General features: G+C 50.9%; 2 protein-coding genes across 2 annotated transcripts in view; one reads left to right on the forward strand and one right to left on the reverse strand.

Moving 5' to 3' along the window:
• irak1 (interleukin-1 receptor-associated kinase 1) overlaps nucleotides 1-5,060 on the forward strand; it is a 60,635-nt gene extending 55,575 nt beyond the window's left edge. Inside the window, 2 exon segments of the mRNA XM_085978801.1 lie at nucleotides 507-707; nucleotides 4,036-5,060. Coding sequence (XP_085834927.1) covers nucleotides 507-707; nucleotides 4,036-4,091 — 257 coding nt within the window. The 3' untranslated portion in view covers nucleotides 4,092-5,060.
• A 1,345-nt stretch (nucleotides 5,061-6,405) lies between these two features.
• Nucleotides 6,406-17,500, reverse strand: part of LOC147086661 (uncharacterized) — a 730,919-nt gene continuing 719,824 nt past the window's right edge. Inside the window, exons 2-5 of the mRNA XM_085978800.1 lie at nucleotides 11,254-11,396; nucleotides 9,895-9,975; nucleotides 8,819-8,921; nucleotides 6,406-6,557 (exon numbers count right to left, since the gene is read on the reverse strand). Coding sequence (XP_085834926.1) covers nucleotides 6,544-6,557; nucleotides 8,819-8,921; nucleotides 9,895-9,975; nucleotides 11,254-11,388 — 333 coding nt within the window. The 5' untranslated portion in view covers nucleotides 11,389-11,396 and the 3' untranslated portion in view covers nucleotides 6,406-6,543. The remainder of the gene's footprint in view (nucleotides 6,558-8,818; nucleotides 8,922-9,894; nucleotides 9,976-11,253; nucleotides 11,397-17,500) is intronic.

Genomic DNA, 17,500 nt, shown 5'->3' on the forward strand with positions numbered 1-17,500 from the left:
GTCTGTCTCCGTCTCCGTCTCTCTCTCCCTCCCAATCCCCTCTCTGTCTGTCTGTCTCCCTCTCTCTCTGTCTGTCTGTCTCCATCTCTCTCTCTCTCTCTCTGTCTCCATCCCTCTCTCTCTCTGTCTGTCTCCATCCCTCCTCTCTGTCTGTCTCTCTGTCTGTCTCCAGCCCCCTCTCTCTCTCTCTCTCTCTCTGTCTGTCTCCATCCCTCTCTCTCTCTCTCTCTCTCTGTCTGTCTCCAGCCCTCTCTCTCTCTCTCACTCTCTCTCTCTCTCTCTCTGTCTCCAGCCTCTCTCTCTCTCTCTCTGTCTGTCTCCAGCCCTCTCCCGTCTCCGTCTCTTCAAAAGGGAGCTGGATAAACACTTGAAAAGGACCAATTTGCAGGGGCTAAGGGGAACAAGCCGGGTGTGGGACGACATTGAACAGTTCTTGCAAAGAGCCAGTACAGGTGGGATGGGCGGAATGGCCTCATGTGCTGCACCATTCTCGGACTCCCGGCCAGATTCGGCTTCTTTACAGCTCGTGCCACGGAGACCTGCTGCTAAACTTCTTTCTTTCTTTCTTTCCTTCAACACAGATTCGTCTTTACCCAGTCGGCAGATCGTCATGAACCCGGCGAAGCAGAAAATACTGCAACAGTTTGCCCTTTATAACGAGGGGCGGATCGACAGCAGTGAGCTGCTCTCCTCCACTCCAGGGCAAGGTAGGGGACAGGGATCAGTGGAGGGAGACGAGGGGCAGGTCCATCAGTGTCTGGGGGGGAGGGAGGCGGCTAAAGGTAGGGCCGAGGGAGAATTTCCCGAATTTCCCCAAAATGTTAACCACAGACACCAACGGATCAGCCGTGTTTTTCCAGTATTCTCTACTCTTTTATATATGTGTGTGTGTGTGTGTGTGTGTGTGAGCGAGTGTGTGTGTGTCGCCTCTGAGTAAGAAGGTTGTGGGTTCGAGTCCCCACTCCAGAGATTCAAGCCCCACAGTCCAGCCCCACACACTCCCAGTACCAGTACTGAGGGAGCGCCGCACTGTCGGAGGGGCAGTACTGAGGGTGCCTCCGCCGCACTGTCGGAGGGGCGGTACTGAGGGAGCGCCGCACTGTCGGAGGGGCGGTACTGAGGGAGCGCCGCACTGTGGGAGGGGCAGTACTGAGGGAGAGCCGCACTGTCGGAGGGGCGGTACTGAGGGAGCGCCGCACTGTGGGAGGGGCAGTACTGAGGGAGAGCCGCACTGTCGGAGGGGCGGTACTGAGGGAGCGCCGCACTGTCGGAGGGGCGGTACTGAGGGAGCGCCGCACTGTCAGATGGGCGGTACTGAGGGAGCGCCGCACTGTCGGAGGGGCGGTACTGAGGGAGCGCCGCACTGTCGGAGGGGCGGTACTGAGGGAGCGCCGCACTGTCGGAGGGGCGGTACTGAGGGAGCGCCGCACTGTCAGAGGGGCGGTACTGAGGGAGAGCCGCACTGTCGGAGGGGCGGTACTGAGGGAGCGCCGCACTGTCGGAGGGGCGGTCCTGAGGGAGCGCCGCACTGTCGGAGGGGCGGTACTGAGGGAGCGCCGCACTGTCGGATGGGCGGTACTGAGGGAGTGCCGCACTGTCGGAGGGGCGGTACTGAGGGAGCGTCGCACTGTCGGAGGGGCGGTACTGAGGGAGCGCCGCACTGTCGGAGGGGCAGTACTGAGGGAGCGCCGCACTGTCGGAGGGGCGGTACTGAGGGAGCGCCGCACTGTCTGAGGGGCGGTACTGAGGGAGCGCCGCACTGTCGGAGGGGCGGTACTGAGGGAGCGCCGCACTGTCTGAGGGGCAGTACTGAGGGAGCGCCGCACTGTCGGAGGGGCGGTACTGAGGGAGCGCCGCACTGTCTGAGGGGCGGTACTGAGGGAGCGCCGCACTGTCGGAGGGGCGGTACTGAGGGAGCGCCGCACTGTCGGAGGGGCGGTACTGAGGGAGCGCCGCACTGTCGGAGGGGCGGTACTGAGGGAGTGCCGCACTGTCTGAGGGGCAGTACTGAGGGAGCGCCGCACTGTCGGAGGTACCGTCTTTTGGATGAGACATTAAACCGAGGCCCCGTCTACCCTCTTGGGTGGATGTCGTTGTAACGTCGGCAAAAGCAGCAGCCCATTTGAGCACAGGATAATCACCCAATCAGCGGTGAGGTGAATGACCAATTAATCTCTTAATGGCTATTCTGTTCCCTGGGCATTTTATGTAATCGTGTCTCTCAAACGAGCCAAATTAAAATGAATTACATTGAAGTGCGGTGTCTGTTGTTATCTAGGCCAATTCAAAAACCTACCTTTATTCGGCGCCTTTAATGTAGTAAAACGTCCCAGGGTGCTTCACAAGGGCGTAAATCAGACAATATTTGACACCGAGCCACATCAGGAGATATTCGGACAGGCGACCAAAAGCTTGGTCAAAGGAGCCATTTTGTGCACAGCAAGATCTCGCAAACAACAGATTGCCGGCTAATCCTTTTTGATGATGGTGGCTGAGGGAAGAACGATGTCCCAGAACACCTGGCAAACTCCCTGCTCTTCTGTAAAAGTGCCGTGGGCTACCTAATGTCCAGCCGGGTCCTCGAGTTAACAACTGGTCTGAAAGGCGCTGGAGTGCTCCCTCAGTGCTGCCCAGATTGTGGGCTCAAGCCCTGGACGTATGGGGGCTCGAACCTGCAGCCTGCTGACTCAGAGAGGAGGCTGTGCGAACAGGTTTTACTGTGCTCGCTGACCTACACCGGCTCCCAGTCCGGCGACGCCTCGATTTTAAAATTCGCATCCTACTGTTCAAATCCCTCCATGGCCCTCACCCCCTCTCTACCTCTGTAACCTCCTCCAGCCCCCCTGAGATCTCTGCGCTCCTCCAATTCTGGCCTCTCGCGCATCCCCCGATTTCCATCGCTCCACCATTGGCGGCCGTGCCTTCAGCCGCCTGGGCCCCGAGCTCTGGAATTCCCTCCCTAAACCTCTCCGCCTCGCTACCTCCTCCTTTAAGAACACAAGAAATAGGAGCAGGAGTCGGCCATTCGGCCCCTCGAGCCTGCTCCGCCATTCAATAAGATCACGGCTGATCATCGACCTCAACTCCACTTTCCCGCCCGATCCTGCGATTCCCCTCGAGTCCAAAAATCTCTCGATCTCAGCCTTGAATCTACTCAACGACTGAGCCTCCACAGCCCTCTGGGGCAGAGAATTCCAAAGATTCACCGCCCTCTGAGTGAAGAAATTCCTCCTCATCTCAGTCCTCAATGGCCGACCCCTTATCCGGAGACTGTGACCCCTGGTTCAAGACTCTCCGGCCAGGGGGAAACAGCCTCTCAGCATCTACCCTGTCAATCACCCCCCTCAGAATCTGATATGTTTCAATGAGATCACCTCTCATTCTTCTAAACTCCAGAGAGTATCTGCCCAATCTACTCAGTCTCTCCTCATAGGACAATCCCTCTCATCCCAGGAATCAATCTAGTGAACCTTCGTTACACCGCCTCCAAGACAAGTATATCCTTCCTCAGATAAGGAGACCAGAACTGTGCCCAGTACTCCAGGTGTGGTCTCACCAAGGCCCTGTACAATTGTAGCAAGACTTCCTCACTCTTATACTCCAAGCCCCCTTGCAATAAAGGCCAACATGCCATTTGCCGTCCTTATTGCTTGCTGTACCTGCATGCTCGCTTTCTGTGTTTCTTGCACGAGGACACCCAAATCTCTCTGAACACCAAACATTTGAAAGTTTCTCACCATTTAAAAAATATTCAGTTTTTCTAATCTTCCTGCCAAAGTGAATAACCTCACATTTCCCCACATTATACTAAGACGCTCTTTAAAACCGACCTCTGACCCAGCTTTTGCTCATCCTGTCCTAATACCTCCTTATGTGGCTCGGTGTCAAATTGATTGATGATCGTTCCCGTGAAGCGCCTTGGGACATTTTACGACGTTAAAGGCGCCGAATAAATGCAAGTTGTTGGTGTAAATGTGAGGTAAGCGTGCGCTGTTCTCAGAGAGACGTCTACAAAGATTTTCTTTTTCTTCTCAGGGATCTGGTCGAGCGTGGAGCAGCGAGCCCCGGAGGAGAGCGATGACTTTGACTGAGAGAACGATAATGGAGTTCCTGCTCCCGGCCCGCGCCACTAGTCTCGGGCGAAGCCGTCGATAAACACTTTAACTCGAAGCGCACGGCGAAGGGACGTCCAGTGGCGTCGCAGCAACCAACTGTTCCTCTCAGTGATCAAGTCTGAGCGAGGAGGCCTGATGAAGGGGACGCGCTGAGACGGGGGAAAGAGGGGTTCTGCGTCGACGCCGTGGGTGTGTCTCCTTCAGAAGGACCTGCCGGTGGACTGACTGCCAGAGCCGCACCCCGGCCCAAGCGACCGGACCAACCAACCACCTTCGCACATCGTGGCAATCACGGCGTAACTCTTAACCGTGCAAGTTTTCATCGTGTCCGTGAGCCGTGCAACCTCTCATTTCGCGTTTGTATTTTTAAACCACAGATGTTTTTATATTAAAAAAAAAAAGTTTTTTTTATTAAAAGCGCGCGGGGAATTGTAAATGCCACGGTCGTTGCCGTTCTGCGGGACAAATCCCCAGCCTGGGGTTGATGGGGAGGAGGGGGAGATAACACTCGTGTCAGGGCCAACCCATTGATTTAAGAGATGGGAAAGTTCTGGCGGGTGAGTCCCGCTACCCTTGGGGGGTGCCCGTAACCAAACGAGTCAAATTCCCGTCTCTGGTACAAGATTTTTATTTTAAATTTTAACCAGTGTTTTGAATGACTGGGGATGGAATCGGGCTTGGCTGTTTATGCCCCGTCCCTGCTACCGTCTTAATTTCCCGTCGATAAGCGAGATGTCTAGGTACAGGTGTGACACTGTTTTAGCCACATGCCCTAATATTAATAGAAAGCACCTTAATACACTCACACAATGTAAAGAAAGACTCACATTTATATAGCATCTTTCATGGTCTCGGGACATCGGTAAGCGCTTTACAGCCAATGAAATCCTTTTTTTTTGAAGTGTGGTCACTGTTGTGATGTTGGAAACGTGGCAACCAATTTGCGCACAGCAAGCTCCCACAAACAGCAATGTGATAATGACCAGATAATCTGTATAGAATCTTACCGCACAGAAGGAGGCCATTCGGCCCATTGTGCCTGTGCCGGCCCTTTGAAAGAGCTCTCCAATCAGTCCCACATTTTCCCAATTCCCTTTTGATAATCTCTTATATTATCTTAAACACTTTTTATTTACTCGTTGACGGGATCTGGCCGTCGCTGGCAAGGCCCAACATTTATTGCCCATTCCTAATCGCCCTCAAAAGTGGTGGTGAGCCGCCTGCTTGAACCGCTGCAGTCCCGTGTGGTGAAGGTGCTCCCACAGCGCTGACTTTGTCAGCAGTGGTTTGGTACAACAGAGTGTCTCGCTCGGCCATTTCAGAGTCAACCACACTCCTGTGGGTCTGGAGTCACATATAGTCACGTATTTCCTTAGTGAACAAGATGGGTTTTTACAACAATCCGGTAGTTTCAAGGTCACCATTATTGATACTAGCTTTTTAATCCAGATTTATTTAATTAACTGAATTTAAATTCCCCAGCTGCTGTGGTGGGATCTGAACTCACGTCTCTGGATCATCAGTGCAGGCCTCTGGATTACTAGTCCAGTAACCTAACCACTATGCTACCGTACCCCTTAACAAACAGAAGAATGAGGAGCAGGAGTCGGCCATTCGGCCCCTCGAGCCTGCTCCGCCATTCAGTGAGATCACGGCTGATCATCGACCTCAACTCCACTCTCCCGCCCGATCCCTCGATTCCCCTCGAGTCCAAAAATCTCTCGATCTCAGCCTTGAATAGACTCAACGACTGAGCCTCCACAGCCCTCTGGGGCAGAGAATTCCAAAGATTCACCGCCCTCTGAGTGAAGAAATTCCTCATCTCAGTCCGAAATGGCCGACCCCTTATCCTGAGACTGTGACCCCTGGTTCTAGACTCTCGCGTCAGGGGGAAACAGCCTCTCAGCATCTACCCTGTCCATCCCCCCCCTCAGAACCCTATGTTTATAACATCTACCATCATTCAGTAAACGAGGGAGTGCAGCGCTGGCCACGATGAACATACACTCGCACGCTCTGCTTTTCGTCTTAACCTTTTCGTGTGATTGCTGGTAGAATGCTAACGTTCACATGCACAGGCCGTGCGAATGTGAGTACGGAGACGGCGTCTTGTGCTGAATTTGTATTTACTAACCAGAAATGCAATTCCCCAACACCTGGATTCCTAGTTCGGCCCTTTCCCGAGCGTGAGCCAAAGCCCGCGGCCGGTGGGAGAACGTTACTCACAAAGAAATCGAAACCTCGGTGCTTTTGACAATTGTTTGAAGCTCTAGGAAACTGCTGCGGAGAGTCAGCGACAGATTCTGTTTTTATTTATTAGCGGTACAAGTACAGAAAGGGAACAAAACACATCTGGTTAAGGCTCCGTGCTCCAGCTCACCCTGTAGAGTGCGGGCGCTGCAGCGGGATTGTCGGAAACCGAAGGAATTTAGTTTTCTTCGCCTGGAGGCAAAACATAGAACAAACTTAAGCAAACGCACCAGAGAGCAGGAATCATAGAACGATACAGCACAGAGTAGACAAGGGCAATGCAGTAGATGTAATATATCTAGATTTTCAAAAGGCCTTCGATAAGGTGCCCCATGATAGACTGCTGAACAAGGTCAGAGAGTGCGGAGTCAGGGGACAGGTAGCAGAATGAATTGCTGGCTGGCTTCAGGACAGAAAGCAGAGAGTGGGAGTAAAGGGTAGCTATTCACAAGGGCAGAAGGTGGGTGGTGGTGTTCTGCAAGGATCAGGGCTGGGACCACTGCTGTTCACAATTTACATGAACGATTTAGACTTGGGAATCACAATTTCTCAATTTGTGTATGATACCAGCCATGATCCTATTGAATGGCGGAGCAGGCCCGAGGGGCTGCATAGCCTACTCCTGCTCCTACTTCTTATTGGGGGGGGATAGTCAATACTGAGGAGGATTGCAACAAGTTACAGGAGGACATTAATAAACTTGCAGAATGGGCAAATAATTGAAGTTCAACACAGATAAATGTGAGGTATGACATTGTGGTAGGAAGAATAGGGAGGTCACTTATCACTTGGAGGGTGTGAGTCTAGGTGGGGTAGAGGAACAAAGGGATCTCGGAGTACAAATACACAAATCACTAACAGTATCGACATAGGTTAGCAAGGCCATAAAAAAGCAAACCAAGCACTAGGGTTTATTTCTAGAGGGATAGAATTGAAAAGTAGGGAAGTTATGCTAAACCTGTATCGAACCTTGGTTAGACCACACTTGGAGTACTGCGTACAGTTCTGGTCGCCATATTATAAAAAGGATATAGAGGCACTGGAGAGGGTGCAGGGAAGATTTACAAGGATGATACCAGGAATGCAAGGGTATACATATCGGGAAAGGATGAACAGGCTGGGTCTCTTTTCTCTTGAAAAAAGGCTGAGGGGTGACCTAATAGAGGTCTTTAAAATGAAAGGTTTCGATAGAGTGGATACAGAGAGAGTGTTTCCACTTGTGGGGAAGAGCATAACTAGAGGCCGTCAATATAAGATAGTCACCAAGAAATCCAATAGGGAATTCAGGAGAAACTTCTTTCCCCAGAGAGTGGTGAGAATGTGGAACTCGCTGCCACAGGGAGTGGTTGAAGCGAATAGTATAGATGCCTTTAAGGGGAAGCTGGACAAGCACATGAGGGAGAAGGGAATAGAGGGTTATACTGATAGATTTAGATGAGGAAAGACGGGAGGAGGCGCGAGTGGAGCATAAACACCGGCATGGACTGGTTGGGCTGAATAGCCTGTTTCTGTGCCCTATATCCTATCTATGGAAACTCTTCCCATTGGCGGAAGGGTCGAGAACCAGAGGACACAGATTTAAGGTGATTAGCAGAAGAACCAAAGACGACAGGAGGGAAAACTTTTTTACACAGCGAGTGGTTAGGATCTGGAATGCACTGACTGAGAGGGCAGTGGAGGCAGACTCAATCGTGGCTTTCAAAAGAGAATTGGAGAAGTACCCGAAGGAAAAATTTGCAGGGCTTCGGGGAAAGGGCGGGGAAGCGGGACTTGCTGAAGTGCTCCTGCAGAGAGCCGGCACGGGCCGAATGGCCTCCTCCTGTGCTGTAACCATTCTATGATTTTATGAGCCACAAAAGCTTGGTCAAAGGTGGTTTTAAGGAGCATCTTAAAGGAGGAGAGAGAGAGGCGGAGAGGTTTAGGGAGGGAATTCCAGAGCTCGGGGGCCCTGGCGGCTGAAGGCACGGCCGCCAATGGCGGAGCGATTAAAATCGGGGGATGCTCAAGAGGCCAGAATTGGAGGAGCGCAGAGATCTCGGCGGGTTGTGGGGCTGGAGGAGGTTGCAGAGATAGGGGGCGAAGGATTTGAAGGCAACGTTGAGAATTTTTAAATCGAGGCGTTGGTGGACCAGGAGCTGAGACCAGCGCGCATGCAAGAGGGAAGCATCTGTGGAATTGACTGTAAATTGCTTAAAAGAAAAGCAGGGGGTAGATGAGACATAGTCAAGGAAAATGAGTCCTGCTGCCCTTGGGCCTTGTGATGCACATAATCCCAGGAGACGAGGGAAGAATCTGAGAGTGGCTGTCACGGTGAAGTAGCCCATTCAACCTGACACACAAAATGACAGATGCACGAGGCCACAGGCACCCATTGGAACCAAATCTCGAGAGTCAGTGCCTGTCTGCAGGAGAGGCAGAGTGAGGGTGAAGAAAGTGCGCATGGTTGGACTCACCCCCTGATCCCAGCAGGTCATTTAACATCTGCACCAGCAGCTCCCCGTACTGCTTCGAGTCCGCCTCGCTCAGCCCGAGTCCCAGCTCGGAAGGTAGCTCCACCTGGAATACATCCCAACATTGGTGACAAACACACACAATCTGTCGTCGTCGTACGTGTCTTCACACTGTTCCCTTTGGGGAACTGTATGAAGTGGTGGAAGGATTTCTGGCCGCGATTAACGCTCCTTCCGTGACCGTAACCATCTTCGTACCAGCCATTAGGGTGGTTAGTCCTAATGGTGGGAGGGTTTTACGGGCTCCCACAACCCATACGAGGTGGGGGGGCCACCCACACCCACGGACGCAAGTATCCCGCTGGATGTCAACCCAGAATTTAGAGCCGGAGCTCCGACTCCACTTGCCGGGACTGTCTGGAGCGAGGTTCGAAACCCTACGCCTTCTGGCCCAGCAGCGGGGATGCTACCGCTACGCCAAAGGCCCACTCCTACTGAATCTGTGAAGGAGCAGGACGGGTTATGGGATCCAGGGGGGGCCGTGTACATTGGGGTTCTTTATTGATGGACAGTATGGGTTTGGGTATTTCACCAATGGATCACGTGGCCGTATACTCTCTGGAGTTTAGAAGAATGAGAGGTGATCACATTGAAACATATAAGATTCTGAGGGGGGATTGACAGGGTAGACGCTGAGAGGCTGTTTCCCCCCTGGCTGGAGAGTCTCGAACCAGGGGTCACAGTCTCAGGATAAGGGGTCGGCCATTCAGGACTGAGATGAGGAGGAATTTCTTCACTCAGAGGGCGGTGAATCTTTGGAATTCTCTGCCCCAGAGGGCTGTGGAGGCTCAGTCGTCGAGTATATTCAAGGCTGAGATCGAGAGATTTTTGGACTCTAGGGGAATCGAGTATCGGGCGGGAACGTGGAATTGAGGTCGAAGATCAACCCATGATCTCATTGAATGGCGGAGCAGGCTTGCGGGGCCGTACGCCCGACTCCCGCTCCTAATTCTGATGTTCTTGTGTTCTAAATTACGGGGCGGATCGGCGCATTTTTCTGCGTAGGGGTGGAAACTCACCTGCGTAACGGCAGAGTTGCTGCGCTCCCCCTCAGTCTGGAGCACGACGTCATCATAGACTCTACGCTTGGTGCTTGATTTCTGCGATGGAAGGAAGCAGACCGCGTTAGACCTCACCGCGTAGGGGCTGAACCTTTGTAGGCGTTGGTTGGACAAGCTGAGGGGAGAGAGCGTTGAGGGGCAACCCGCGTAGACACCCGACGGGCAAATAGAGAGACTGTTCTGGCCGCTCATCCAGACACTAACGGAAGGGGCAGTAATTTAAGATCATCCGATCGGCAACTACTTAAATTTAAGTAGCGCCTCCGACGCAGACAAACGTTCCAAAGGGCTTCACAGAGGCGGAATCCGACTAATACGGACAGCGAGCCAGAGGAGGGGTAGCTAAAAGCTTGGCCAAAGAATTGGGTTTTCTGGAGCCTCTTAAAGGAGGAGGAGATAGTCATAGAGTGATAGAGTTATACAGCACAGAAAGAGGCCCTTCGGCCCATCGTGTCCGCGCTGGCCATCAAGCCCTGTCTATTCTAATCCCATTTTCCAGCACTTGGTCCGTAGCCTTGTATGCTGTGGCGTTTCAAGTGCTCATCCAAATGCTTCTTGAATGTTGCGAGGGTTCCTGCCTCTACCACCCTTTCAGGCAGTGAGTTCCAGATTCCAACCACCCTCTGGGTGAAAAAGTTTTTCCTCAAATCCCCTCTAAACTTCCTGCCCCTTACCTTGAAACTATGCCCCCTGGTTATTGACCCCTCTACTAAGGGGAAAAGTTCCTTTCTATCTACCCTATCTATGCCCCTCATAATTTTGTACACCTCAATCAGGTCCCCCCTCAGCCTTCTCTGCTCTAAGGAAAACAACCCCAGCCTGTCCAGTCTCTCTTCATAGCTGAAGCGCTCCAGCCCAGGTAACATCCTGGTGAATCTCCTCTGCACCCTCTCCAATGCAATCACATCCTCCCTATAGTGTGGCGACCAGAACTGCACACAGTACTCCAGCTGTGGCCTAACTAGCGTTTTGGACAGCTCCATCATAACCTCCCTGCTCTTGTATTCTATGCCTCGGCTAATGAAGGCAAGTATCCCATATGTCTTCTTAACCACCTTATCTACCTGGCCTGCTACCTTCAGGGATCTGTGGACATGCACACCAAGGTCCCGCTGATCCTCTACACTTCTCAGTGTCCTACCATTTATTGTGTATTCCCATGCTTTGTTAGCCCTTCCCAAATGCATTACCTCACACTTCTCTGGATTGAATTGCATTTGCCGCTGTTCTGCCCATCTGACCAAGTCCGACGCCCGCCCCCCCCCCCCGCCCCACCTACCGGTGCCACCGCGCTTGGCGATTGGACGGAGTGCTCACCCTGGTGTTGCCGCTGCCATTGTTGCTCTTCGCCTTGGGCCTTGGATGGAAACTCACCCCAGCCTCACCCTCGGCAGCCAGGGAGACCAGGAGTGCCAGGACAGCCACCACCAGGAGCAGTGACTTACTCTTCATAGCGAGATCTGGGAGAGAGAGAGAGAGCCCAGGGAGTGAGTTAGAGGGCCTGCCCCTGGTGCCGAGACCACCTCGTCTCCCTTGCACCAACAGCAACACATCAGAAAGACAGACTCGCGTTTCTCCAGCGACTTTCCCCACCTCAGGACGTCCCAAAGCACTTCACAGCCAATGAAGTACTTTTGAAATGTGGTCACTGTTGTAATGTAGGAAACGCGGCAGCCAAATTGCGCACAGCAAGCTCCCACAAACAGCAATGTTCTAGTGATGTTGGTTGAGGGATAAATATTGGCCCCAGGACACTGGGGAGATCTCCCCCTGCTCTTCTTCGAAATAGTGGCCGTGGGATCTTTTATGCCCACCTCAGAGGGCAGACGGGGCCTCAGTTTAACGTCTCATCCGAAAGACGGTTCCTGCGACAGTGCGGCGCTCCCCCAGGACCGCCCCTCCGACAGTGCGGCGCTCCCTCAGTACCGCCCCTCCGACAGTGCGGTGCTCCCTCAGTACCGCCCCTCCGACAGTGCGGCGCTCCCTCAGTACCGCCCCTCCGACAGTGCGGCACTCCCTCAGTACCGCCCGTCCGACATTGCGGAGCTCCCTCAGTACTGCCCCTCCGACAGTGCTGCGCTCCCTCAGTACTGCACTGGAGTGTCAGTCGAGATTATAAACCCCCGAACCCCTCGATTAGACTCCAGCCTGTAACTCACTCCCGGGTATCTGTTATTCCATATATAAACCCCCTCCAAACCCCTCGATTAGATTCCAGCCTGTAACTCACTCCCGGGTATCTGTTATTCTATATATAAATCCCTCGAACACCTCGATTAGATTCCAGCCTGTAACTCACTCCCGGGTATCTGTTATTCTATATATAAACTCCCCCGAACCCCTCGATTAGATTCCAGCCTGTAACTCACTCCCGGGTATCTGTTATTCTATATATAAACTCCCCCGAACCCCTCGACTAGATTCCAGCCTGTAACTTACTCCCGGGTATCCGTTATTCTATATATAAACCCCCCGAACCCCTCGATTAGATTCCAGCCTGTAACGCACTCCCGGGTATCTGTTATTCTATATATAAACCACCCCCGAACCCCTCGATTGGATTCCAGCCTGTACCTCACTCCCGGGTATCTGTTATTCTAAATATAAACCCCCCGAACTCCTCGATTAGATTCCAGCCTGTAACTCACTCCCGGGTATCTGTTATTCTATATTTAAACCACCCCGAACCCCTCGATTAGATTCCAGCCTGTAACTCACTCCCGGGTATCCGTTATTCTATATATAAACCCCCCGAACCTCTCGATTAGATTCCAGCCTGTAACTCACTCCCGGGTATCTGGTATTCTATATATAAACCCCCGAACCCCTCGATTAGATTCCAGCCTGTAACTCACTCCCGGGTATCCGTTATTCTATATATAAACCCCCCCGAACCCCTCAATTAGATTCCAGCCTGTAACTCACTCCCGGGTATCTGTTATTCTATATATAAACCCCCGAACCCCCCGATTAGATTCCAGCCTGTAACTCACTCCCGGGTATCTGTTATTCTATATATAAACCCCCCCGAACCCCTCGATTAGATTCCAGCCTGTAACTCACTCCCGGGTATCTGTTATTCTATATATAATCCCCCCCGAACCCCTCGATTAGATTCCAGCCTGTAACTCACTCCCGGGTATCTGTTATTCTATATATAAACCCCCCCGAACCCCTCGATTAGATTCCAGCCTGTAACTCACTCCCGGGTTTCTGTTATTCTATATATAAACCCCCCGAACCCCTCGATTAGATTCCAGCCTGTAACTCACTCCCGGGTATCTGGTATTCTATATATAAACCCCCGAACCCCTCAATTAGATTCCAGCCTGTAACTCACTCCCGGGTATCTGTTATTCTATATATAAACCCCCGAACCCCCCGATTAGATTCCAGCCTGTAACTCACTCCCGGGTATCTGTTATTCTATATATAAACCACCCGAACCCCTCGATTAGATTCCAGCCTGTAACTCACTCCCGGGTATCTGTTATTCTATATATAAACCCCCCGAACCCCTCGATTAGATTCCAGTCTGTAACTCACTCCCGGGTATCCGTTATTCTACATATAAACCCCCGAATCCCTCAATTAGATTCCAGTCTGTAACTCACTCCCGGGTATCTGTTATTCTATATATAAACCCCCGAACCCCTCGATTAGATTCCAGCCTGCAACTCACTCCCAGGTACCTGTTATTCTATATATAAACCCCCCGAACTCCTCGATTAGATTCCAGCCTGTAACTCACTCCCGGGTATCTGTTATTCTATATATAAACCCCCCCGAACCCCTCGATTAGATTCCAGCCTGTAACTCACTCCCGGGTATCTGTTATTCTATATATAAACCCCCGAACCCCTCGATTCGATTCCAGCCTGTAACTCGCTCTCGGGTATCTGTTATTCTATATATAAACCCCCCGAACCCCTCGATTAGATTCCAGCCTGTAACTCACTCCCGAGTATCTGTTATTCTATATATAAACACCCCCGAACCCCTCGATTAGATTCCAGCCTGTAACTCACTCCCGGGTATCTGCTATTCTATATATAAACCCCCCCGAACACCTCGATTAGATTCCAGCCTGTAACTCACTCCCGGGTATCTGTTATTCTGTATATAAACCCCCCCGAACCCCTCGATTAGATTCCAGCCTGTAACTCACTCCCGGGTATCTGTTATTCTATATATAAACCCCTCGAATAGATTCCAGCCTGTAACTCACACCCGGGTATCAGTTATTCTATATATAAACCCCCCGAACCCCTCGATTAGATTCCAGCCTGTAACTCACTCCTGGGTATCTGTTATTCTATATATAAACCCCCCCGAACCCCTCGATTAGATTCCAGCCTGTACCTCAATCCCCGGTATCTGTTATTCTATATATAAACCCCCCCCGAACCCCTCGATTAGATTCCAGCCTGTAACTCACTCCCGGGTATCTGTTATTCTATATATAAACCCCCCGAACCCCTCGATTAGATTCCAGCTTGGAACTCACTCCCGGGTATCTGTTATTCTAAATATAAACCCCCCGAACCCCTCGTTTAGATTCCAGCCTGTAACTCACTCCCGGGTATCTGTTATTCTATATATAAACCCCCCGAACCCCTCGATTAGATTCCAGCCTGTAACTCACTCCCGGGTATCTGTTATTCTATATATAAACCCCCCGAACCCCTCGATTAGATTCCAGCCTGTAACTCACTCCCGGGTATCTGTTATTCTATATATAAACCCCGAACCCCTCGATTAGATTCCAGCCTGTACCTCACTCCCGGGTATCTGTTATTCTATATATAAACCCCCCGAACCCCTCGATTAGATTCTAGTCTGTAACTCACTCCCGGGTATCTGTTATTCTATATATAAACCCCCCGAACCCCTCGATTAGATTCCAGCCTGTAACTCACTCCCGGGTATCTGTTATTCTATATATAAACCCCCCCGAACCCCTCGATTAGATTCCAGCCTGTAACTCACTCCCGGGTATCTGTTATTCTATATATAAACGCCCCGAACCCCTCGATTAGATTCCAGCCTGTAACTCAATTCCTGGTATCTGTTATTCTATATATAAATCCCCCGAACCCCTCGATTAGATTCCAGCCTGTAACTCACTCCCGGGTATCTCTTATTCTATATATAAACCCCCCGAACCCCTCGATTAGATTCCAGCCTGTAACTCACTCCCGGGTATCTGTTATTCTATATATAAACCCCCCGAACCCCTCGATTAGATTCCAGCCTGTAACTCACTCCCGGGTATCAGTTATTCTATATATAAACCCCCGAACCCCTCAATTAGATTCCAGCCTGTAACTCACTCCCGGGTATCTGTTATTCTATATATAAACCCCCGAACCCCCCGATTAGATTCCAGCCTGTAACTCACTCCCGGGTATCTGTTATTCTATATATAAACCACCCGAACCCCTCGATTAGATTCCAGCCTGTAACTCACTCCCGGGTATCTGTTATTCTATATATAAACCCCCCGAACCCCTCGATTAGATTCCAGTCTGTAACTCACTCCCGGGTATCCGTTATTCTATATATAAACCCCCGAATCCCTCAATTAGATTCCAGTCTGTAACTCACTCCCGGGTATCTGTTATTCTATATATAAACCCCCGAACCCCTCGATTAGATTCCAGCCTGCAACTCACTCCCAGGTACCTGTTATTCTATATATAAACCCCCCGAACTCCTCGATTAGATTCCAGCCTGTAACTCACTCCCGGGTATCTGTTATTCTATATATAAACCCCCCCGAACCCCTCGATTAGATTCCAGCCTGTAACTCACTCCCGGGTATCTGTTATTCTATATATAAACCCCCGAACCCCTCGATTCGATTCCAGCCTGTAACTCGCTCTCGGGTATCTGTTATTCTATATATAAACCCCCCGAACCCCTCGATTAGATTCCAGCCTGTAACTCACTCCCGGGTATCTGTTATTATATATATAAAATCCCCTGAACCCCTTGATTAGATTCCAGCCTGTACCTCACTCCCGGGTATCTGTTATTCTATATATAAACCCCCCGAACCCCTCGATTAGATTCCAGCCTGTAACTCACTCCCGGGTATCTGTTATTCTATATATAAACCCCCCGAACCCCTCGATTAGATTCTAGTCTGTAACTCACTCCCGGGTATCTGTTATTCTATAAAAAACCTCCCGAACCCCTCGATTAGATTCCAGCCTGTAACTCACTCCCGGGTATCTGTTATTCTATATATAAACCCCCCCGAACCCCTCGATTAGATTCCAGCCTGTAACTCACTCCCGGGTATCTGTTATTCTATATATAAACCCCCCGAACCCCTCGATTAGATTCCAGCCTGTAACTCAATTCCCGGTATCTGTTATTCTATATATAAATCCCCCAAACCCCTCGATTAGATTCCAGCCTGTAACTCACTCCCGGGTATCTGTTATTCTATATATAAACCCCCCGAACCCCTCGATTAGATTCCAGCCTGTAACTCACTCCCGGGTATCTGTTATTCTATATATAAACCCCCCGAACCCCTCGATTAGATTCCAGCCTGTAACTCACTCCCGAGTATCTGTTATTCTATATATAAACACCCCCGAACCCCTCGATTAGATTCCAGCCTGTAACTCACTCCCGGGTATCTGCTATTCTATATATAAACCCCCCCGAACACCTCGATTAGATTCCAGCCTGTAACTCACTCCCGGGTATCTGTTATTCTGTATATAAACCCCCCCGAACCCCTCGATTAGATTCCAGCCTGTAACTCACTCCCGGGTATCTGTTATTCTGCATATAAACCCCCCGAACCCCTCGATTAGATTCCAGCCTGTAACTCACTCCTGGGTATCTGTTATTCTATATATAAACCCCCCCGAACCCCTCGATTAGATTCCAGCCTGTACCTCAATCCCCGGTATCTGTTATTCTATATATAAACCCCCCCCGAACCCCTCGATTAGATTCCAGCCTGTAACTCACTCCCGGGTATCTGTTATTCTATATATAAACCCCCCGAACCCCTCGATTAGATTCCAGCTTGGAACTCACTCCCGGGTATCTGTTATTCTAAATATAAACCCCCCGAACCCCTCGTTTAGATTCCAGCCTGTAACTCACTCCCGGGTATCTGTTATTCTATATATAAACCCCGAACCCCTCGATTAGATTCCAGCCTGTACCTCACTCCCGGGTATCTGTTATTCTATATATAAACCCCCCGAACCCCTCGATTAGATTCTAGTCTGTAACTCACTCCCGGGTATCTGTTATTCTATATATAAACCCCCCGAACCCCTCGATTAGATTCCAGCCTGTAACTCACTCCCGGGTATCTGTTATTCTATATATAAACCCCCCCGAACCCCTCGATTAGATTCCAGCCTGTAACTCACTCCCGGGTATCTGTTATTCTATATATAAACGCCCCGAACCCCTCGATTAGATTCCAGCCTGTAACTCAATTCCTGGTATCTGTTATTCTATATATAAATCCCCCGAACCCCTCGATTAGATTCCAGCCTGTAACTCACTCCCGGGTATCTGTTATTCT

The sequence above is a fragment of the Somniosus microcephalus genome, unplaced genomic scaffold, assembly GCF_052327205.1.
Source record: "Somniosus microcephalus isolate GS21.2 unplaced genomic scaffold, FLI_Smic_1.0 unresolved_chr7, whole genome shotgun sequence".
Classification (NCBI taxonomy): Eukaryota; Metazoa; Chordata; class Chondrichthyes; order Squaliformes; family Somniosidae; genus Somniosus; species Somniosus microcephalus.